The sequence below is a fragment of the Podarcis melisellensis genome (genome assembly GCF_964234715.1).
Source record: "Podarcis melisellensis genome assembly, chromosome: 10".
Classification (NCBI taxonomy): Eukaryota; Metazoa; Chordata; class Lepidosauria; order Squamata; family Lacertidae; genus Podarcis; species Podarcis melisellensis.
This window is the reverse complement of record NC_138542.1, coordinates 42,952,733-42,973,242: the sequence shown is the minus strand read 5'-3', so window position 1 is coordinate 42,973,242 and position 20,510 is coordinate 42,952,733. Positions and strand designations below refer to the sequence as shown.

Here is a 20,510-nt window from a genome sequence, read left to right as displayed (position 1 = left end):
AAAAGTTGGCCATTCTTGAGTGGGGTCTTTTAATGCAAACAGTGACTTATTATGGCTCTATTAATGCACATATGTAGATTGACTGCAGCATTATTTGTTTCCCTCATAAGCGTTCTAGGCATGGAAGCGGGATTGTCTTTATTTCCTTTCCTTCCATAGGAAAGAAGCACTTGGAGAAAGCTGTACAATATTGCCTTGGCCTGCTTAATCTGACCCTACAGAAAGAGAACCTTTTCATGGACTTGTTAAGGGAAAGCCACCTCTCCCTGATTGTTACATCCCTGGAACAGCTGCTGCAAGGAATCAACCCTCGGACTAAAAAGGCAGACCATGTGGTGAATATTGCCAGGTAGAACCAATGCATTTAGAAAGACAGATGTGGTTCTTGAGAGACTGGCATAATGTGAGACCATTGGGTGCCTGTTGAGAGGTTCCTACAGCTTGCTCTGCTCCTTACACAGATTATCACTATTCAGCCAACTGCAAAGAAAATCAAATAATGTCTCTGTACTGACCTGATTTTAAAGATCGGGTCCAAATTACGAATCTGTTCTGAGCAGTTGCCTATGTCTGAAAACCTTTGGGGTTTCCCCTGGGTCTGCTGATGCCCTCCTTCTCTCTCTCTCTCTCTGTGTGTGTGTGTGTGGTTTTGGTTATAAACAGCTGGCACTTGGAACAAATGAGAGCTATTTGTGTATAATATGATTTAGTATCATATATACATGTCTGATGTAGCCGCATGCAGCAGCAGCATATGGGGGTGGAATGGGGAGAGCAGTAGCATCACCTTGCTGGTGGCAGTGGTGCTGTGTTTGTGTCGATGGGACAGGGTGAAGCAGTGGCAGCGCTGACAACGGCAGCCCACAGGTGTGCACAGCAGTGATGGCAACCCAGAGCTTGACCTTGCTGCTGCCTCCTGCCATCTCTGTCACTGTGAACAATGCTGCTGCTGCTACTCTTGCCTCCCTTCACCTGCTTCTGCATACATATTTTTAGCCTAGATACTAATTTTTATGAATAATAATAATTTTACGATATATACCCCACCCCAGCCACACTGGGCGGCTTCCAGCATGGAAGCATTATTAAGGCTCCCTTTCCCCCCTTTTCTCTGGCATTTCTGGTTGGAATTGACAATTCCTATGTTCTTGTAATTTTCAAGGTATCTTTATCATGGCAATACCAATCCTGAACTGGCTTTTGAAAGTTCCAAGATCCTGTGTTGCATTTCCTGTAATTCTAATATTCAGGTCAAATTGATTGGAGATTTCACACAGGACCAGGTAACTGTTGTTACATTTGTTTTTTATGCAAGGGAGGGGAAGAATGATGTAGCCAGCACATGGCTTTACTGTTAGAATGGTTTCTAACCAGGTCAGAGTTGTTTACATTTGTATGGTTCTCAGGACCTTCCCATCTAGTCAGCAATCAAATCTTACTTAACTTTAGCATTAAGGCTGCTTCATGTAACTTGGGATCATTTTCCAAGACTCTCTACAACTGATTTCTGGGAGGAGGAGTCTGCAGATTCTTTATGGTCTGCACAGGACCATATAACTCAAAAGATCTGCATTGCTACCTGCACAATACAAGGGCCGTTAAGATGTTTTGATATATTAAAAACTAAAGTCTCAGGACCCAGTTTCCTGAAAGAGACTTTCTCCCTTTATTGTTCTGCCTGGGCTTCAAGATAGGCAGGGGAGGTCCTAAATCAATCTGTCATTGTATAATACCTCACTATCTTCTCATTTCCATTCTTTGGTTGCAAATCCAGAATATCAGCCAGAAACTAATGGCTGGGTTTGTGGAATGTTTGGACAATGAAGCTGCTGAAGAAATCATTAATCCTGATGAAGGTATGAAAGTAGTCCATGTTTTTTGTACATTAAAATCAGCTGCAAGGATCCTCAGAATGTGACTATTTGCAGAACTGAAAACCATTTTATTCATATATTTTTGGCCTATAATTGAGTTCAGAATCGTGTGTCCTTTTTTCTTATTTTTATAACATTTTGGGCAAAAGGCAGAGCACTAATTTGCAAGCTAGTTTTAAAAGCAATTCTATAAAAGTCACTGCTCCACGAAATACTTTTATGTGAATGGACCGGCAATTTATACTGCTGATAATTCTTTGAGGCATGTTGACACGTGGAAATACTTTCGTGTATGCTTCCCTGCCTGGATAGGTCAACACAAGTGATTAGGCAAGTGCCTATTTTCCCTCTTGTGACAAAAATATTGTACATTATTGCAAATCATGTATGTTTCCATTAAAAGCCATTGGATATTAGAATTGAGCACTTCATGAATTTGTATCACTGATGTGTATTTTTGGTTCCCAGAACTTGAAGCTGAAAGGAAGCAGGCCCCAATTTACCATGAAACAAGGATTAACATCCTGAACCTTCTCATCACCTCTTTGGAGTGCAGCCCACCAAATCTTGCCTTGTATCTTCTGGGTTATGAATTCAAGAAGCCTGTGAGCAACACAAACTTGCAAGACCCAGGTACATGGCTGAAGAGGGCAGGGTGGGGGAGCTGCTGTTCATATGTTGGAAGGAATCAGCTCAGTAGTAGCAGGAATTTATTTTTGCCCAGAATGGGCAGAAGTTTCACGCTCAGTAGACATAACAAAATGATCTACGTCAGGCTTCCTGAAACTCGGCCCTCCAGATGTTTTGAGACTACAATTCCCATCATCCCTGAGCACTGGTCCTGCTAGCTAGGGATTATGGGAGTTGTAGGCCAAAAACATCTGGAGGGCAAAGTCTGAGGAAGCCTGATCTACGTCAAGAGTACTTTACTGTGAGTGATTACAGCTATGCAAAACCCGGCAAGACCCAAGAGGAGTGAGACTGAGCCAGATTTAACCCTGCTCATCAGTTGATGTGTGGGGCATTAAATCCTGCTGCTTTGGGGGTGGGAACAGGCATGCAGCAAACCCCACTCTCCCGACCATCAGCTGACATGAATGGGTGTGGCTTGGGGAAAATGGACCCCTTGGAGGGCCAAACTGGATCCCCTGGAGGACCAGGATTGGCTCACAGGCCGAAGGCTGCCCACCCCGATCTACTTGCTGTTCCGTTTGTTAATTACCTTTTCAAATTAGTAAGCAGTATTAACAGTAGTGTGCTGTAGAAAGTATATATAAATTTGACAAAATGAATGAATTATTGGATCCTTGCCATAGTCCAGTTTTGATAAAATGCAATGTTAAATTAGAGTAAAATATTTGCTATTTTTGTGAAGTAAATCTTAAAAACAGGTTGATGTTTCGTTTCTATACATCATGCACAGTTTCCCCCCTAAATATGAATGTTGCGTCTTCAGGTGTATTGGGCTGCCCTAGAACTTGCCTACATGCTATTTTGACCATACTGGAGAATGGTACCGAAACAAGGTCTGGTCCCACAGCAGTTCAACAATCTCCTCATCTAGCAGAATTGTGTTACCAGGTATACATGATATTTCCTGTTTTCGGAAAGCTAAAATGGGGTGCTCTGTATAAATCCAATGAGCTTTCTATTTGGAGGGAATTGATTTTTTCAGTTTACTAATATAATTTCAGTTTTTTAAAAAAACATTTAACATTGCAGTCCTACTCAGAAGTATGTCTCATTGAATTGAATGGGATTTACTTCCAGGTAAATGTGTATAGGATTCCATGAGTAGATCTGAGTTTAAATACAATACTTAATTAGAAATATTTTGGCTAGTATTAAAGGAAACTAATATCTGGATTTCCTTCTTGTTCAAACAGGTGATCTATCAGTTGTGTGCCTGCTCAGACACTTCAGGCCCGACAATGAGATATTTGAGAACCAGCCAGGATTTTTTGTTCTCTCAGTTGCAGCATTTACCTTTTTCTGTCAAAGGTACGACTTTTCAAGTACAGTCTCATAATTTTATTTCTAGCAAGTTATTTATAGCCTGCATTTAAGAAATTAAAAAATTGTCCAGTAGCACCTTAGAGGCCAACTGAGTTTGTTCTAGGTATAAGCTTTTGTGTGTGTGCACACTTCTTCAGATACTGAACAATTTTTTTATTTTTTATTTCGACTGTGTCAGACCAACACGGCTGCCTACTTGAATCTGGATTTAAGAAACATTATTTACAAGTGGCTTGCAAAACATACACAAAAAATATTAGTTAGAATATTTGTAACATCTACTTCATAAAACTAGTAAAAACAACAAATAACCCAGCATTAGATAGAAAAAAACAGATCACAACGCCATTTATGTCACTCAGTCTACAACTAGTCACTGAAGACCATGTCAGAGAATATCTTCAAGGCCCTTTTAAAAGTATTGAAGAATGAGGCATTCTGGATCTCATATAGCACTGAATAAAACTTGAAGAGACACCAGTGATCTTACATTCTTTTTTCAATTCTCATTCATTGCTTGGAAGAATCACTACTTCTGTTTTGCCTTTTTAACAGAATTTGGAAAGTCTCATCTTAGCAAGATTTGCAAATTCTTGTCCTGGCAGGGAGAGAAAAGTCATTTTTCCTTTTGTGTATTTGTAGGTATCTTAGAGCCACTCTGTGTGCATAATTTTTTTTCTAATAAGGTGATTAATGTCCATGTTGTGCAGTTGGAGGGCCAAGAGAATATACATTTCAAAAGCGGCTCCTCTTTTTCAGGGCTTTGCCATTAATTACATTGTGTGGAAAGCTGCTTTACCTAAACAACTTCCCACATAGAGAGAGCAATGCCCCATTTGCTTACATTTCCAAGCAGCAGATGTGTAACAAATATAACATGAGTCCAACCAGCAATGGTAGACTCTTCTGAAGTGTCTGTATTGCTCCCATTCTTGCCCTATCTTGACTTTCAGAGCATGAGATTCCAGCTTTGAACCAGATGTCCTGGCTAATGAAGACGGCCTCTATAGAATTGCGTGTTACTTCACTGAACCGCCAGCGTTCTCACACACAGAGACTCCTGCACCTCCTTCTGGATGACATGCCTGTCAAATCCTACTTAGGTAAATGGAGCACGGAAGGCTGCTCTAAGAATCAAAGACTGCTCATATCTAAAGGGCTCCTTTCCATTTTTTTATTACTTTCCACGTTCATATCTGAATGATATAATGCTTTCCTTACACTTTATAGTGGCTAACTTTGGAAGTAAATATAAGCCAAGGTTTCAGACCACATGAATTAGCAGTCATGCTGTGGGTCGTACTGAGCATTTATAGTACGCTCTATATATTTTATAGCACTTGAGACATAATACCACACACACTATGGAATCATTATAACCTTACAATATTTTAATGCATTTATTAGGCTGGAATTTCCCTAGGTAAAGGGACCCCTGACTATTAGGTCCAGTCGTGGCGGACTCTGGGGTTGCGGCGCTCATCTCACTTTATTGGCCGAAGGAGCCGGCGTACAGCTTCCGGGTCATATGGCCAGCATGACTAAGCCGCTTCTGGCGAACCAGAGCAGCGCACAGAAACGCCGTTTACCCTCCCGCCAGGAGTTATCTACTTGCACTTTGATGTTCTTTCGAACTGCTAGGTTGGCAGGAGCAGGGACCGAGCAATGGGAGCTCACCCCGTTGTGGGGATTCAAACTGCTGACCTGATCGGCAAGTCCTAGGCTCTGTGGTTTAATCCACAGTGCCACCCGTGTCCCGAAATTTCCCTAGAAAGCAACATTTTAAATTTTTAAAAGTCCTTTGCTAAGTTTGAATTTGTGCAACATTGCTTTCATTCATTTGGGAAAAGCTCTCCAAGGAGTATACAAATAAAATTTTCAGTGAAACACAGTTAACATCCGTAAACTGATTTAAAACAAATATGCATTAAACTATCATAATTGAAAGCAAAGATAAAATTGAGAACTTTAACAACAAATATTGGTAACTAAATAATGTCTGAATATGCTTGCTGAAGCAGAAAATTTTCAGCAGCAATCTAGCACAATATAGTGAGGGTGGCTGCTTAATGTCATTAAGCAGGGAGGACCAAGCCACACTAATGAAATGCCTCCTCATATGGAGATCATGTGACACTTGTAAAAGTGCAAGATCCGCAGATCAAAGTGATCAAATAGGTCCGCATGGGGCAAGGCAATCTCTTAAGTAAACTTTTTCAACATTTCAATCCTCTTAGCTGAAGGTGAAGGAGGCATAGAAGATGAAAGCCGGTCTGTTAGTGGGTTTCTTCATTTTGATACTGCCGCCAAAGGTAAGTCTCGTTGTGGCTGGTTTACTCAGTCCTTCTACTCTGGATTAGAAGCTGAGCAGCCTGTGTCCTGTCTTTGCTTTTGCTTATATTGAGAAATTGGTGGCTATGAGCCAGGTGAATTAATTTAACTGTAAACTATTGTTTCAATGTTGTGTCAGCGATCTAAAACACAACTGTTTCATGTACAGCAGGCATGAGCTATAAATCTGTATACTAATTTGCAGTTTGCTGGGCTGTTTATTGCACCTCCCGGGCTCTTTTTAAATAACCCTTTTTGTGGTCAGTGTGACAGAGCTCCTGGTGGGGGGGCAGGGAGAGAGAGCCTCAACAAACACTATTGCAATCAAACTGCTGTGTGCATGACAATATCTTGGTCGGATAGGGTTGTACAAGTCCAGGATCTGACTATATGTCAAAGACAGGGGACCTCTGTCTCACAGGCTAGATTTGGCCCGTCAAGTCTCCCCATTTCGCTCACCAGGCTGTGCCTACCTGTCATATGTAAAGTGTGGGGCAACTAGAGATGTGACAGAAGAAAGCAAGATTGAACTTCCTCTATATCAGCTGGTGCATGGGGAGTTCAATTCTGCTTGGTTCAGGAGCACAAAAGACATCTCCTATGGGGAACTTGCGCGCTCCAACCTTGCAGAGAGCAGGATTGAATTCACCATGCATCAGCTTTTGTGTGGGAAGTTCAGTCCTGCTTGTTCTCTAGCTCTCCCCATCACTGTTAGGCCAACACTGAGAGGGGGGCAGGACCACCCACCTGTCCGTCACTTGATGTCATTTGGCCCAGAGGTTGAGGGCGGAATGAAATATCTGACCCTCCAGGCCAAAAGGTTTTCCCACCCTGCTGTAAGTAGATATTTGTGCCTACATGTAACATTTCAGGTTTAAATGTTTCCCTTTTTATATATAGAATTTACGGAAACCATTAGGAACAAAATTAAATTATAATCAGAAAGCTCTTTCCATTAAAGCTGCTTTAACTTCTGTCTTCAGAATTCAGTTAAACTCTGATTCTTCCATTTCTGAATAGATTTTTTTCCTTCCTTAGTACGCAGGAAGGTCTTGAGCATCCTAGACTCAATTGACTTCAGTCAAGAGATCCCAGAACCTTTGCAGCTGGATTTTTTTGACCGTGCTCAAATTGAGCAGGTCATTGCCAACTGCGAGAACAGAAGTGCACGTGGACCAGTTATCTGCAATGTCAAGGTGAGCAATTTCTAGAAACCTCTGTACCTAGCTTCACAGTTTAAGGCTGTAGTGCAGCAAACATTATGTATATTCAGTATGTATATTTTTTATTTCTGTGGAAGATTTTTTGATAAAACCTTAACTCTCCCACTGACTTCAGTATGTCAGCATTTACGTTAGTAGCATCTCAAATGTGAGAATTAACATTGGAATAATTTATATAGGCTTTTATTTACATACCTGATAGTGATATGGTTATCTTCAGGTTCATACCACTGTTGTGCCAGCTTCTATACAAAACACAGTGCCTTATATTGAATGTCTTAAAAGGAAAGCTCACATTTCAAGTTGAACATTGTTGTATTTTCCTTGGCCTGTTTCATTTAAGTTGAACTGGGATGGAAATGAAATTGTGGACCCAAATATGAAATGAATGAAGTGAATCAGAGAGGGAATTAGCAGTGTTTTCATGTTCACAGTTGTCTCCAAATTTTACACATAATAGATTAACAAAAGACACCACTTTCCGTTCTTCAATTCTAGCATCTCCACAAAGTTCTGATTGCTGAAGTTAATGCCCTACAAGGGATGGCAGCCCTTGGGCAGAGACCTTTGCTCATGGAGGTAAGACCACTTAAAATGTGTAAGCTTGATTGAAACCTGGGAAGTTGCCATATACAGAATCCATTTATTGGTCCATTTATCTCAGCATTGTTGACCCTGACTGACTTCAAGCAAGGGCCCTACATGGAGATGCTGGGGATTAAACCCAGGACTTTTTTTGACATGCATAGCATGTGCTCAACCACAGTTGTGGCCATTTCTTGAAAAACAGCTGCACGGATTATTTTACTACTAATTGTTTTTTGGAAGAGCCCAATATCTGTCATTCATTTATATAGCTCTTTTCACTTTATAAATGCTTTCAGATAAATTACTTTGCAATACTTCATTTATTGTGTCAGCAGGGCTTGGATGTAGGTAGCGCTGGCAATTCTCGTCTTCCCTAAGGCCACCCAGTGATCATGATGCTGGTTTCACGATGAAGCAGAGCATCGCTTCTAAGGAAAACTGAGACTGAGAATTCTGCTGCCCAGAAGGGGTGCATAGAAAGCAATTTGAGTTGCTATTTAAAGGGAATCTCAATGGGGAGACAACCCACATTCCTCTGATGGCATCCCCCCCCCCCTGTTAAGCAGCTCCCTGGCAAAATCCTCAAGCTGCTTTTGAAACTTGGCTGAGTTTGAAAGGCAGTCTTAGGGTTCCTTGGGCAACTGCGGAGAACGCAAACATGTGTGCACACTCCCTGCTTGATTATAGGCCAAGGGTATAATATAAATTAACTTTCTCAGAAGCTACTTTTTAGATATGTCCTTTGCAACTTTGTTTAAAAATAGAGCCTTTTTTTGGTCTCCTATGAGATAACCCTTTCCTTGACCGTCCAGGAAATCAACACAATTCTCCAGTATGTTGTGGAACGGAACAAGCTCCTTCAGTGTCTCTATGCTAAGCGGCATGCTCTGGAGTCCTGGAGGCAGTTGGTGGAAATCATATTAACTGCCTGCCCACAGGACCTTATACAACCTGAAGATAGGCAGCTTATTATCCGTGATCTCTTACAAGATTTGCATGACAAGGTAAGCACCTTGAAATGACATGGTATGGTGACGCTGACGGCCAATTTGGGTGTCCATTTTGAGTTTTTTTAAAATGCACAGTTGAATTATGAAATATCTAATGGTTTCTAATCCATTCATATTTACCAGCAATTTCCCCTAACAAAATCTATGTGTTCTGAGTCAGCTATGCCACCTACTTAGCTTTTGTTACTGTTGCTTCCCAACATCACTTTACAGGCTTTTTAACACTTACTCAAGGGAGTTTTGAGAGGCTGGATGTGGGCTTTTGAATGTACCTGGATTGTCATAGCTGTATCTTTCGGATCCGATCAAAGTAGAGAGTTTGGGGGGGGGTCTAGCAAGGAGATCAGTGTTTCTGTACCACACACCGCTTCATGATTGAGACACATTTGTCTCATTGCTATTTAAAATTGAACATTCTGCTTATAGTAATTTGTATTAGAGATGCCTATAGAAATTATGCAGACGTGTATCGCAAGCATGTTCCAAAATAGCAACTCTTTCTTTTGTTCCCGTAAGATCCTGAATGACGATGCTGCTCAGGAGTTAATGCCTGTTGTGGCGGCAGCCGTGTTCACCCTGACCGCCCACTTAAGTCAGTGTGTGCGAACAGAGCAAAAGGAGCCATTTGCCGTCCCTTTGCCGGGGCACTCGCAGTTTGTCTTGATGCTGGATGGTTCTTTCACAACACCACCTGGTTCTGAAGGCATGGTGGTGGGATTTGCCTCTATCGGAGACTCTTCTCTACATATCATATTGAAAAAGATTCTGGATTTCATTCTGAAAACAGGTAATGGCCACTTTAAAATAGTTTCCATAATCTTTGAAGCTGTTGATTGATTTGCTCCCCAGGTTCTATGGAAACAGATTGGCCTGTGCATTACAAAAGCCAACATTCTGTAAATAAGTTGATGTGGATAACAACAGAATAATGGTTTATGTGTGCTGTCTTTTTCCACAGTGTAAATACCCTTTTTTCTGTCTGAGCAGGTGGTGGCTTCCAGCGAGTGAGAACACATCTGTATGGATCACTGCTTTACTACTTGCAGATTGCTCAGAGACCAGATGAACCAGACACCCTAGAAGCAGGTAGAATACAAAATGGTGATGAAAAGAGAACATGCGCTGCATTTGCAACTATATTGGATCTCTTTATATGACCAGAGTTCACAGTCCCATACTTCCCCCCATTCTCCATCAGCAATAATAACTTTATTTCTGGGGTTTTTTCAGGCTTCCCAAGACCATGATTTCCCAGTCCCATATATGTATGAAGCTGATTGGTCAGTTTTATTTCATGCCCCTAATCCAGCCTTTGATTTCATCTATGTTCATAGACTGCAGTGACCCAAAAGTGTGAATGCAGTGGTAACTTTTCTTCTGTCACGAGCACGTGTATATACGGACAATGACAATAAATTTATCTTATCTTATCTTATCTTATCTTATCTTACATTTCCATTGAAGGCATCTTGTGTCCTTTCACTGAAGTAAATATGTGTGTGTTTCCCATCAGAGTTCATCCGAAGAAGCTTTTTTGTTCGTATTCTGTTACAAGTAGCGTTCTTTGCTGAGGGATCTATTTTCTCATTTGAACATTCCAACTAAAATACTCTCCTTTTCCCCTCCCCATAAAGGCATATGTAGTTGTTCGCATGCTCTGGTACATTGTTTCCCCTTTAATTTTGTCCTTTTCTTCCTCTTTATAGCAAAGAAGACCACGTGGGAGTGTTTAACAGCGCCTGAAGATGCTTACAGTAAATTGCAGAGAGAAAACATGGCAATTATTGAAAGCTATGGTTCTGCCCTAATGGAGGTGGTTTGCCGAGATGCCTGTGATGGTCATGAAATTGGACGGGTAAATAAAATAAGATATTCTGTATTTTAATTTTAAACAGGTTCAAGTCACAATTGATGTCTTAATTTTGGAACATTCAAATATTTATTAAAGAATTATTTGACAGTTTAGATTTTTTTAAAAAGTAGTTCAGTAAGTCTTTCATATCTTACATACTTGCTTTTGGTAATTATTTTCAAGTGATAATACATATATACCAGGTGAAGTGTGGTAAACATTTGCTACCTGTGCCTGAGTAATGTAGCTGTTAGCCTTCTTTCCTTGTTACATCATTCAGTTTTTACATTTGGAAAAAATGACTGCATTTGTAGTTAAAGTTGCTTCTATAGCAGAAAAGGTAATAGGCAATGAAGAGCAAACATAATGTAAGCTATGAAGGTTGGGAAAGAATGCCCGGTGTTTACTCTTGTTCTGTTCTTCATTTTTAAACCAGTCCATATAGTTTCAATGTAGTTCACCAGTTTGTGATGAAACATGGTTAATGATGAATAGCATGTACACAATCATGACCAACCAAACTGGACATTATAAAAAAGGTTTTGGCCACTAAAATTAGCATCTACATTTGCCATCCCCCTTGATAATGTCTACCCAACTCTTGATGTCACAGCAGTCAGTGATCTAGAGTGGAGGTAGGTTAAATGCATGTTTTCTTAGACATTTCTTAAATCCGCAGATTAGTGGCCCATTCACAGATTGCATTTACTATCAGAACTTTTAAAATAATGTCACTGAAAATAAGAAAATTTCACTAGTTTTCGCTTGAAACTGGGACACCGTTTTTTCTCTCATCTTGCATTCTAGCAAGATGTGCAGCTGCAACTGTTGACTAAAAACTTCCTATAGTAGAAGATTTGTTGACATGCTTGAAAATGTAAAACATTAAAGTATTAGGAGCCGGCATCATCTTGGCTAGTCTGCAGATATTGTACATTCCCATTATTTCAACATAGTAGGCTATATAGGTCAGAAATACCCAGTTTTTAAATAAGTTGTAGTAGAGATTAGATAATTTTTGTATCCTTTCTTGAGGAATTTAATCTTTCATTTTTATTTTTCAGATGCTAGCACTAGCCTTGCTTGATCGCATCATCTCTGTAGATAAACAGCAGCAATGGTTGTTGTATCTCTCCAACAGTGGCTATCTAAAAGTACTTGTAGATAGCCTAGCAGATGACGACCTCAAGCTGCAAAGCTTACTTACACCCCAGCCTCCTCTACTTAAAGCACTGTACACCTATGAGTCAAAAATGGTAAGTTCTTAATAACTGTTCAGTGACCTGGGGGTCCACACAGCCAAATCCTGGATTCATAATCCAAGATATGCATGAGCATATCTAAATAAGTGTCCATTGGCTGGGTTAAATAAATGAATATAATTCAGTTTTTGTGTTTTAACTTGAAGGTATGTTTTAAGGTTGCTGACAGAAAAACATTTAGAGTTGCCACATTAAAAAAAATAACCTTTGTTCTTTTTAAAATTCATTTTCTTTTCTTTTTTTACTATATGTTTCAGGCATTCCTGACCAAAGTGGCCAAAATACAGCAGGGAGCACTAGAGTTACGTAGATCTGGAGTGATTGTGAAGCTTGCCCAGTGTCAGGTATATGACATGCGACCAGAAACAGATCAGCAGGGGTAAGTGTCATACAATTTGTCCTCAGAGTTATGTCGCAAGTTGCGAACACATCCCGAGAACAAAATCTCTCAATGCTGAGGCCCCACTCTGTGGTTTACAACGATTAACATTTATATGCCTTCATTGAATTCATGCTGCTGTGTCAGGAAGGATCCTATCCAAACAGGTATAAGTATATTAGTAATAGTGTGTGTTTGCTGGAGATGTGGTACAAAATTATTTCACTATAAGTAGCTCTGCAGCCTTTGACTCCTGTGCTGCACTGTTGATAGGAACCACCCTCTCTTGAGATGACTGTGCCATAAGATTTGGATTCCCTTCTTGCAGACTGAGGGTGTAAATATGTGAATCAATTATATTTCTTAAAGCTATGTCAGTCTCCTCCGCGTCTTTGATTCTTCAAAGGAGGACAAACCATGGGGAGCTCCTGGAACCCACTGGACTTTTGCTACCACTCGACAGAGTGTGGGGGCAGCGCTCAGCTTTCATAACATTATGTTCTGATGAGTTGCTGTGATGTTTTTTAAAAATCTACCAGTTATTTACATTCTCATTTTCTTTTATCTCCTTTCTTCAGAATATTTGGAATGCGAGAAACCCCCGTCTTTATTCCTGCTCCTGTAGAACGCTATCGCCAGATTCTTCTGCCAGCTCTCCAGCTGTGCCAGGTCATCCTCACATCAAGTATGGCAGAGCACGCACAGGCTGCAGGACAGGTAAGGGAAAATGCAAGAAATTCCTAGTGGTGTCGGCTATCCGTTACTGTTACTCCTTCCCACAGCAAACTTCGTGTTTTATGTTTTGTTATTTCCAAGCCTCCTCTACTGATACGTTGTCCTGAAGTTCTTAATTGTATTTTAATTTTATTTCTGCATATACTTTCTTGTTTCGTTATAGGTTTTGCAGTTCCTAATATCACATTCAGATACTATCCAAGCAATCTTGCGGTGTCAAGAAGTCAGTGTGGGGTCCTTGCAAGAACTGGCCTTGCTGACTGGGATAATCAGCAAAGCTGCTCTGCCTGGTGGGTACCTTTGGCAGCCAGTTTATAGTCATTCTAATCTTTTTATTATTATTATTTGTTTTATTAAATTTGCTTAGTAACATAACATTATTATATATATTCTATAAAACAAAGAATACAGAACAAAATTCATTCATACTACAATGCCTAACTACATAACATTAATATATATTGTTTCCGAAAAATAGGCTTACATAACAAAATCAATTCGTACCATCTGGTTTCATTTATTTATTTATTTATTTATTTATTTTCTTCCTCCCTCCCCACTCCAGCCCTCCCCACCCCCTGTCAGCCTTCCTCCTTCATATCTTTATCCATGTACACAGTCTGTTCATTCGAGCTTGTATGTTAGGGTTGGCTTCCCCTCTTTCTAGTCATTCTAATCATTAGCTTTGTTACATACAAATATCTCTTTCACCAAACTCACTTATCTTCATAAAAGTATGTGCAAACTTTTGACTTGCATAGAACTGAATAGGCGTGGAAAGTTCACAAAAACTCTTGGGCTAATGTTTATGTGTCGCTTATTTGATTATGCATTCTAACCAGAAGAAGAATAAAAATAAGTATTGAGCTCCCATTGTATTATATTTCATTAGGAGCACTAGGTGATTTTGACCTTGATGTTACTGAAGGGATGCAGATTGAACTGCAAGGACATATTGGGCGATTTCAGGTATGCAGTTTTGTGATCACAGCAACTGTTTCCTGTTAATGGTTTGAATTCAACTCCCTCCTCCCTGGCATGACAGACATGCAATAGATAACAAGCAGCTATACCTGGCAGGCGGAAACAGTCATCAGTTTCTCTATATTCCTTTGATTTTCAGCGCCAGTGCTTGGGCCTCCTAACAAGGTTTGGTGGTGGTGATAGATTGCGTCAGTTTAAGCTGCAAGACGATCAAGCAGAGGGAGACAAAGTGAACAAGAGAGATGAAATTGAACTGGCCATGCAACAGGTGAGCCTCAGCCGAGTAATACAACTAAAAGTCCCTTTTTCACAATGGTAAAATGTCCGTTTCTTCTTTTCTCTGCCATTATCCTAAGGATGTGGTAGAAGTGACCATGCCTGCACTTTGTACTTGATTGCTGTCAACTTGCTTTTCATCTTCCTCTGCAGATCTGTGCCAATGTGATGGAATACTGCCAGTTGCTGATGATGCAGTGTGCCCCCACCTTTGAGCACACAGTTTGCCTTTTCACTCCTAGCCTGTCTGAGACCACTAATCGAGATGGACCTCGACAAGGTTGGTTTGGGTTTTACTGGTGTAGAACAGGGACTGCATTCCAGAAGCCGAGTTAACACTGGCAAGAAGTTAACGAACCTCGGCATGTTCTTTCTCATATACTGAAGATTCCCTTTACATCATGTTATGAGATGCTGCAGGAAGGTTTGAGAAATTTTCTATGGTGGATCAGGCTTTTAAAGAGCTTATTTATTATTATATCTGATATATTAGTCTTATATCTTGACAGCAGTTTTATATGACAGAAATAGTAATTAGGCTTTGAAAATCCTGCCCGGATAGCCGTATTTGGTTGTGTGAAACATCTATCACAAAATAAGTAATGCGGTTACAGTGAATTTATCTTCCAGTTTGTGTATTAAATTAATTTCAAGGTTTATAAATTTAGGCTTTAACCACCGCCCCTCAGGGAATTTAAGCTAATTTTTAAAACTTTGATTGTAATCTGTTTTAGATTCACAAGCAGCAGTGATTCCTTATTGGCGTTTGCCTGGCTTGGGTATAATTGTCTATCTGTTAAAGCAGAGTGCCAATGACTTCTTCAGTTACTACGACAGCCATCGTCAGAGTGTTAGCAAGTTGCAGAATGTGGAGCAACTGCCACCAGATGAGATAAAGGAGGTAGCCAACTTCTGTTCTCTTTGAGTCTCCTTCAGATTTATTATGCAAAAGAATGTATCATTATTGTAAATAACCAGTTGGTGAAGGAAAGCTTAGTAAATGTATATCAGTGGCCATAACATTATTCTAAGATACAAGAAAAGCATCCTGTTGGGTTTTTCTTTCAACGTCTATATTTATACTTACTAACTCCCAGAAGGGCTAGTGTGAGGTAAACTTTCTGGGTTTAGACAAATCTAAACATTTTTACTTTCCCTGATAGAATAAGATGACATAATTAAACTATTTTTCCCCATCAAACTTTGCAGAGATTATCAGGTTAGGGATTAGTTTGTCTGAAAATATGTAAGTTGATTTCTTTTAAGAACAAAAGCAGTCATCATAAATCTAAGGCTTCGCATTAACATGTTTTTAAGTTTTCTGTAAAATAGGATAAAGTCAGACTTTGGGTGTAGCGGAGTCTGTAGGGCTCCTACACACTTTAGTGAACAAGCTACATGGTAGTATGTCTAGTATGTCTTTATATGTGTGTTTGTTCTTTTCACAGTTGTGCCAGTCAGTTATGCTTGCTGGAGTTGACAAAATTTCTACTACCCAAAAATACATCTTGGCAAAGCGACGGTTGGTGAAGTTGATCAACAATCGAGCCAAGTTGCTTTCTCTGTGTTGCTGTATCTTTTGATAATTATGATGAGACACTGAAAATTTTACTGGTGAAATTTCTAAGTCAGCTTTTTAAAAAAATTGGAAATTCAGAACTTGTTCATGAAATCTGAGGGAGAGAGGGGCTTATTCGTCAATCTTCACACTTTAAATATTGACTTTTCTAGATCATGAAACCTTGCAGGGTATGGTACCCAGCTAAGCATTCACTCCTTGCAAACCTGAACTTGCGATGTTTACTTACAGAGAGATGGAAGTGTCTCCTTCATTCAGATATGCGGTTAACAATGAATAATTTATATCACAAAACTGCATTATCAGTGGTCTAGAAACTAGATCCAGTGCCCTTCAAATTTATCAGAATGAATTTTACAGTGTAACACAAGAAAATGTCAAAACCTTGTTTTTGGTTACTGATATGAAACTCATTCCCAGACACTGGAATGTCATCATCAATCTTTATTACGGTCCAGAGACCCAACAAATCATTACGAAGCAATACACAATTCATACAGCCTAGACAGTGGAATGTAGTAAAAGAGAAGGTTCGGCCCCTCTTTAAGAGGCAGAAGTAGTTTCTGGTCTTAAGGGTTTCTTAATTTCTTTTTTGTTTGTTGGACATGTAATGCAAAACTATTAAAATTGTTCAATGCTTTAGTAGTGTGTGTTGGTGGTAAGGTGGCCTGCAGTTTCTTCTTACACGTGTTTGTTTGGGAAATTACCAGTGCAGGGCCTTCTCTGTGAATTTGGAACCCGCTCCCTCAGGCTTCCCCCCTTCTTGTTCCAACAGCCTTTTGGGAATTGACTGCTTTTAAATAAAGGACTAGTGCTGTGCTGTTGCTTTTTTGTAATTATGTATGTTTGATAGAAGTCAAACTAATCACATATAAAAAATCTGTTTCAGTGTTTAATTTTTCTATGTTTTTAGTGGTTTTGGTTTTATCTGTAAGTTGCCTTGAGTCCTGTCGGAAAAAGGCAGAGTATAAATATGATGGTGTTTATGGTGATGATAACAATAGGACAGTATCAACAACAGTTTTGTCTCCTACCTGTGTTTTGGAAATATGCATGAATGTTGTGGGGAAAGACCTGCTCTGGATAAATGTGGTCTTGTTTGTGTTAGTACTTAAAGATGGTTAAGTTTTCTAGAACAATGTTGAGACAATATAGGGGCTCTTAGGAGCCCTCTTTTCCAAATTCTCTCTCTCTATATATATATGCATTTTCCTTTACTAGAAATGCTTGCAGATATTATAGAAACGTGCCTTTTCATTCTTTGGCGGCACCTGGAACACTATCTGCTACACTGTACCCCTACGGATTCTCAGGATTCTCTTTTGGCCTCCAGGAATCGAATCAAGAGCAGAAGATTACAAGGTAGTTTTCCTCAGACTTTTAGGGGTTCTTGTGTTATGCTGTGTGATTAAAGTTACACACTAGGTTATGACAGTGTAATTAAGAATTCTAAATGGTTTTTAGCCTACTTTAGTAAGTTTAGTGGTAACAATTTTTTATTCAGTCATAAACATTACTTTTGTTTGGTGCAAGCAGTATGTTTGAATGCAGTTTTGGCTATTGCTGCACCACAGTAGTGCAGGGAGGGATTTCTTGCATTGATTGGACTGATTTTAATTGGATTATCAAACACAGCTGCATTAAAAATAGATGTCTCTTGTTCAACAAAATGTACACTGAAATACTTTATTATTTTAAGTTCAGCAAACTTGTTGAATGTTGTAAAGCTTTGAGCTACCTCCTCAAGAGGTGAGCTCAATAGGTCCTTTCAGGAGGAGTCCTTTGGAGACTAGCTAAGTAGTTTTATGGGGGTGGTAGATGGGCGACAGGTAACATTGATAAGGGAGTTTGATGGGGAGAGATTCCACCAACAAGGTTCAGATCTCCCAAGTCTTGTTTCCTCTCAGTTCAAAAGAAAGAGTTGACTACCTTTTCCCTATATAGTATGGAATCTTTGTCTGTGCCCCCATGTGTTCAGATACTTTATGGCACTGATTTGTGGGTTGTGGAAGCTTAATGATCCCGCCGGCTGAAGCTAGGTGTATTACTGTTGCACCTGCATACAAGTCACATAAATTCTGTGCACCTGCATACAAGTCACGTGGCTTTGCCAAGTTGAAAGCTAGAGGTTGACTTAAAGGAAAACCAGTTTGGTTGCCTGGGACAAGTAAGTCACTTCTACCTGTATGTTTTGGTGAAAAATTAGGATAGGAAGATGATATGGTATAGAGAGGCGATTACTGTACAGACAAAACAAGCTAGAAATCTTAAAGCACAATCCTATCATATCTACTAAGCTGAAAGTGCTCTTGAGTTCAGTGGCACATAGGCTACAGTCCTATAAATTGTTTTATGTTATACATTTTGAAAGCTTGTTTTGTACCTAAAAATAACTATTGTCATTTTTTTAAATTCCAAGATTCCTTCAGTTCAGATCCTAACTTTGATTTTAAAAGTGGATTGAGCAGAGTGAGCCAACTTGATATAGATCAGGTAAGATCTTTCAAATAGTCTTTTCTGGAAACAGTGGCTCAGTTCACACATAAGGCTAAGCTAAACCTTGGTTTAGTGTGATGTGTGGAGTCCTGAAGAAGAGGCTGCACCTACTCCTCTTCTGGTTCTGCTGCTGCTTTGACTTTATCTGCTCCAGACAAACGAGCTGCAACCTAGTTCATTTTTGTATTTGGGAAGAAACATAGAATAAACTGTGATGAACTTATAGACCATCATTCATGCTTCCCATTATATCTTGCATAATTACTGAAGATGACTAGTTACATTTTCACTTCTGAAATAAAATTTAAAAGGAGTACATTGTTAGATTGCAGTTATTTCTGAGCCTTTGATTTTTTCCTAACAGCTTGAGAAATAACTCATTGAGACCAATGTTTTATCATTCAGGGGTTTGTGATGTGCCTTCCCCTCACAAAGCCACATAACTTTAATTAGACTTTATATGAGAGCTGGTATTTCTAAATAAGAAAGAAATGTATGTTTGTTTGTTTGTTTGTTTGTTTGTTTAAAAAGCCGGGTGTAATGAACAGAAGTTACATTATTTTTTTCTCCACTCCTCCAGCTTCAGATTGAAGCCATCAACAGTTTTGGGGAATCGCTGCAGAAGAAGCTCCTTGACATTGAAAGCCTCTATTCTAAGGTCCGATCACGCTACACTTTCATTCAAGCACTCGTTAGACGTATCCGTGGACTACTGAGGCTATCAAGGACCTGAAGATTTATGCTTTTGCCTCACTGAAGTTGTTTTTTGTACAAGTGTCATTTTCTAAATTATGGTCAAAACTATTTTGCTATATTTTTTCATTCAAATAATGAATCAGTTTTGTGTAATTCTTTCTATTTCCACCTATTGAAGGGGGGGAATAAACATTTTTTTAAATAACATACATACATACAATCATCTTGAGTAGAAACAAAAAACAAAACTATTATGGAAAGGAGATGTAATTTAAAAGAACAAATTAGATCAGAAATGGGATCTTGGCTGATTTTTCACAGCTGTAACAAGTACAAACCATGCCAATGGGAATAAAGATTGTTTTTTTGGGATTCATTTCTTGGATGATTGCCAGAATAGATGTAGAAAACCAATCAACCCACTTCATAAGTAACCACTCTCCACGTCAGCTGTACTCTTGCCTTACTGCTTCCAAAAGAGAAGTAGTAATAGTTTTGTAGTTTTGTATAATATGCAGTTAGGGATAAAGGGAAAGCAATGTATCCCGGGGAATCTAGGTTACCAGATTTTACTTATTTTATTGTGTACGTATTCACTGTGAAAACTTCTCCATTCAAATGTGGATGATGTGCTTAAACCATTAAAATCCTTACTGATTTTAAAACTTAACCCTCATGTCACTCTATCCCTGTTCATCAAAAATGTAAGAGAAATATGAGGTGTTACTTCCAGAACAGTCTTTTTAAAATAAGGCCATGAAAGCCTACCAAAACAAAACAAAAAAAGATTCTTCAACCTGCTGTGGGCTGGCTGTTGAAGAACATTTCTCTGCTGGGCACAAAGAAATGATTGAGTGCTCATTCACCCGCATGCAATTCCATGTTGCCTAATTACCAGCTGAATGTTTTAATTACAAGGCTGTTCCAGACTATACTTCCAGGGGACTTGACAGCTGCAGGTTATCCCTGTGTGCACCCTTAAGGATCTTAACCTGATGCATACATAGTAGAGTGCTATTGTTTTTTCCTAAAAGCTTATCATGAAACACTTTAGCTGAGGGCAATGTTGTGCCCAAGCAGTATCCTGATTCCTGAATCACCTCTGGAAGCCAGTACTGAAGCCGACTTCTTTGCGGTTTAATTTCTGCTTGCCACTCATGATTACAGAGATCATGCATTAGCGTGTATAACACCAACCTCTGCTTTACC

At 39.5% G+C, this 20,510-nt stretch overlaps 1 protein-coding gene across 1 annotated transcript in view; it reads left to right on the top strand.

Annotated features, from left to right (window-relative positions):
- The window catches only part of NUP205 (nucleoporin 205), a 32,500-nt gene extending 12,529 nt beyond the window's left edge, over positions 1–19,971 (top strand). Inside the window, exons 18-43 of the mRNA XM_081928534.1 lie at positions 160–349; positions 1,163–1,283; positions 1,775–1,856; positions 2,343–2,507; positions 3,331–3,455; positions 3,761–3,875; positions 4,844–4,993; positions 6,128–6,202; positions 7,260–7,417; positions 7,943–8,023; positions 8,845–9,036; positions 9,559–9,829; positions 10,030–10,128; positions 10,749–10,897; positions 11,959–12,150; positions 12,414–12,535; positions 13,114–13,252; positions 13,434–13,560; positions 14,163–14,239; positions 14,394–14,522; positions 14,684–14,810; positions 15,265–15,431; positions 15,979–16,102; positions 17,343–17,471; positions 18,529–18,602; positions 19,186–19,971. Of these exons, the coding sequence (XP_081784660.1) occupies positions 160–349; positions 1,163–1,283; positions 1,775–1,856; positions 2,343–2,507; positions 3,331–3,455; positions 3,761–3,875; positions 4,844–4,993; positions 6,128–6,202; positions 7,260–7,417; positions 7,943–8,023; positions 8,845–9,036; positions 9,559–9,829; positions 10,030–10,128; positions 10,749–10,897; positions 11,959–12,150; positions 12,414–12,535; positions 13,114–13,252; positions 13,434–13,560; positions 14,163–14,239; positions 14,394–14,522; positions 14,684–14,810; positions 15,265–15,431; positions 15,979–16,102; positions 17,343–17,471; positions 18,529–18,602; positions 19,186–19,338 (3,533 nt within the window). The 3' untranslated portion in view covers positions 19,339–19,971. The remainder of the gene's footprint in view (positions 1–159; positions 350–1,162; positions 1,284–1,774; positions 1,857–2,342; positions 2,508–3,330; positions 3,456–3,760; positions 3,876–4,843; positions 4,994–6,127; positions 6,203–7,259; positions 7,418–7,942; positions 8,024–8,844; positions 9,037–9,558; positions 9,830–10,029; positions 10,129–10,748; positions 10,898–11,958; positions 12,151–12,413; positions 12,536–13,113; positions 13,253–13,433; positions 13,561–14,162; positions 14,240–14,393; positions 14,523–14,683; positions 14,811–15,264; positions 15,432–15,978; positions 16,103–17,342; positions 17,472–18,528; positions 18,603–19,185) is intronic.
- Positions 19,972–20,510: the final 539 nt, after the last annotated feature.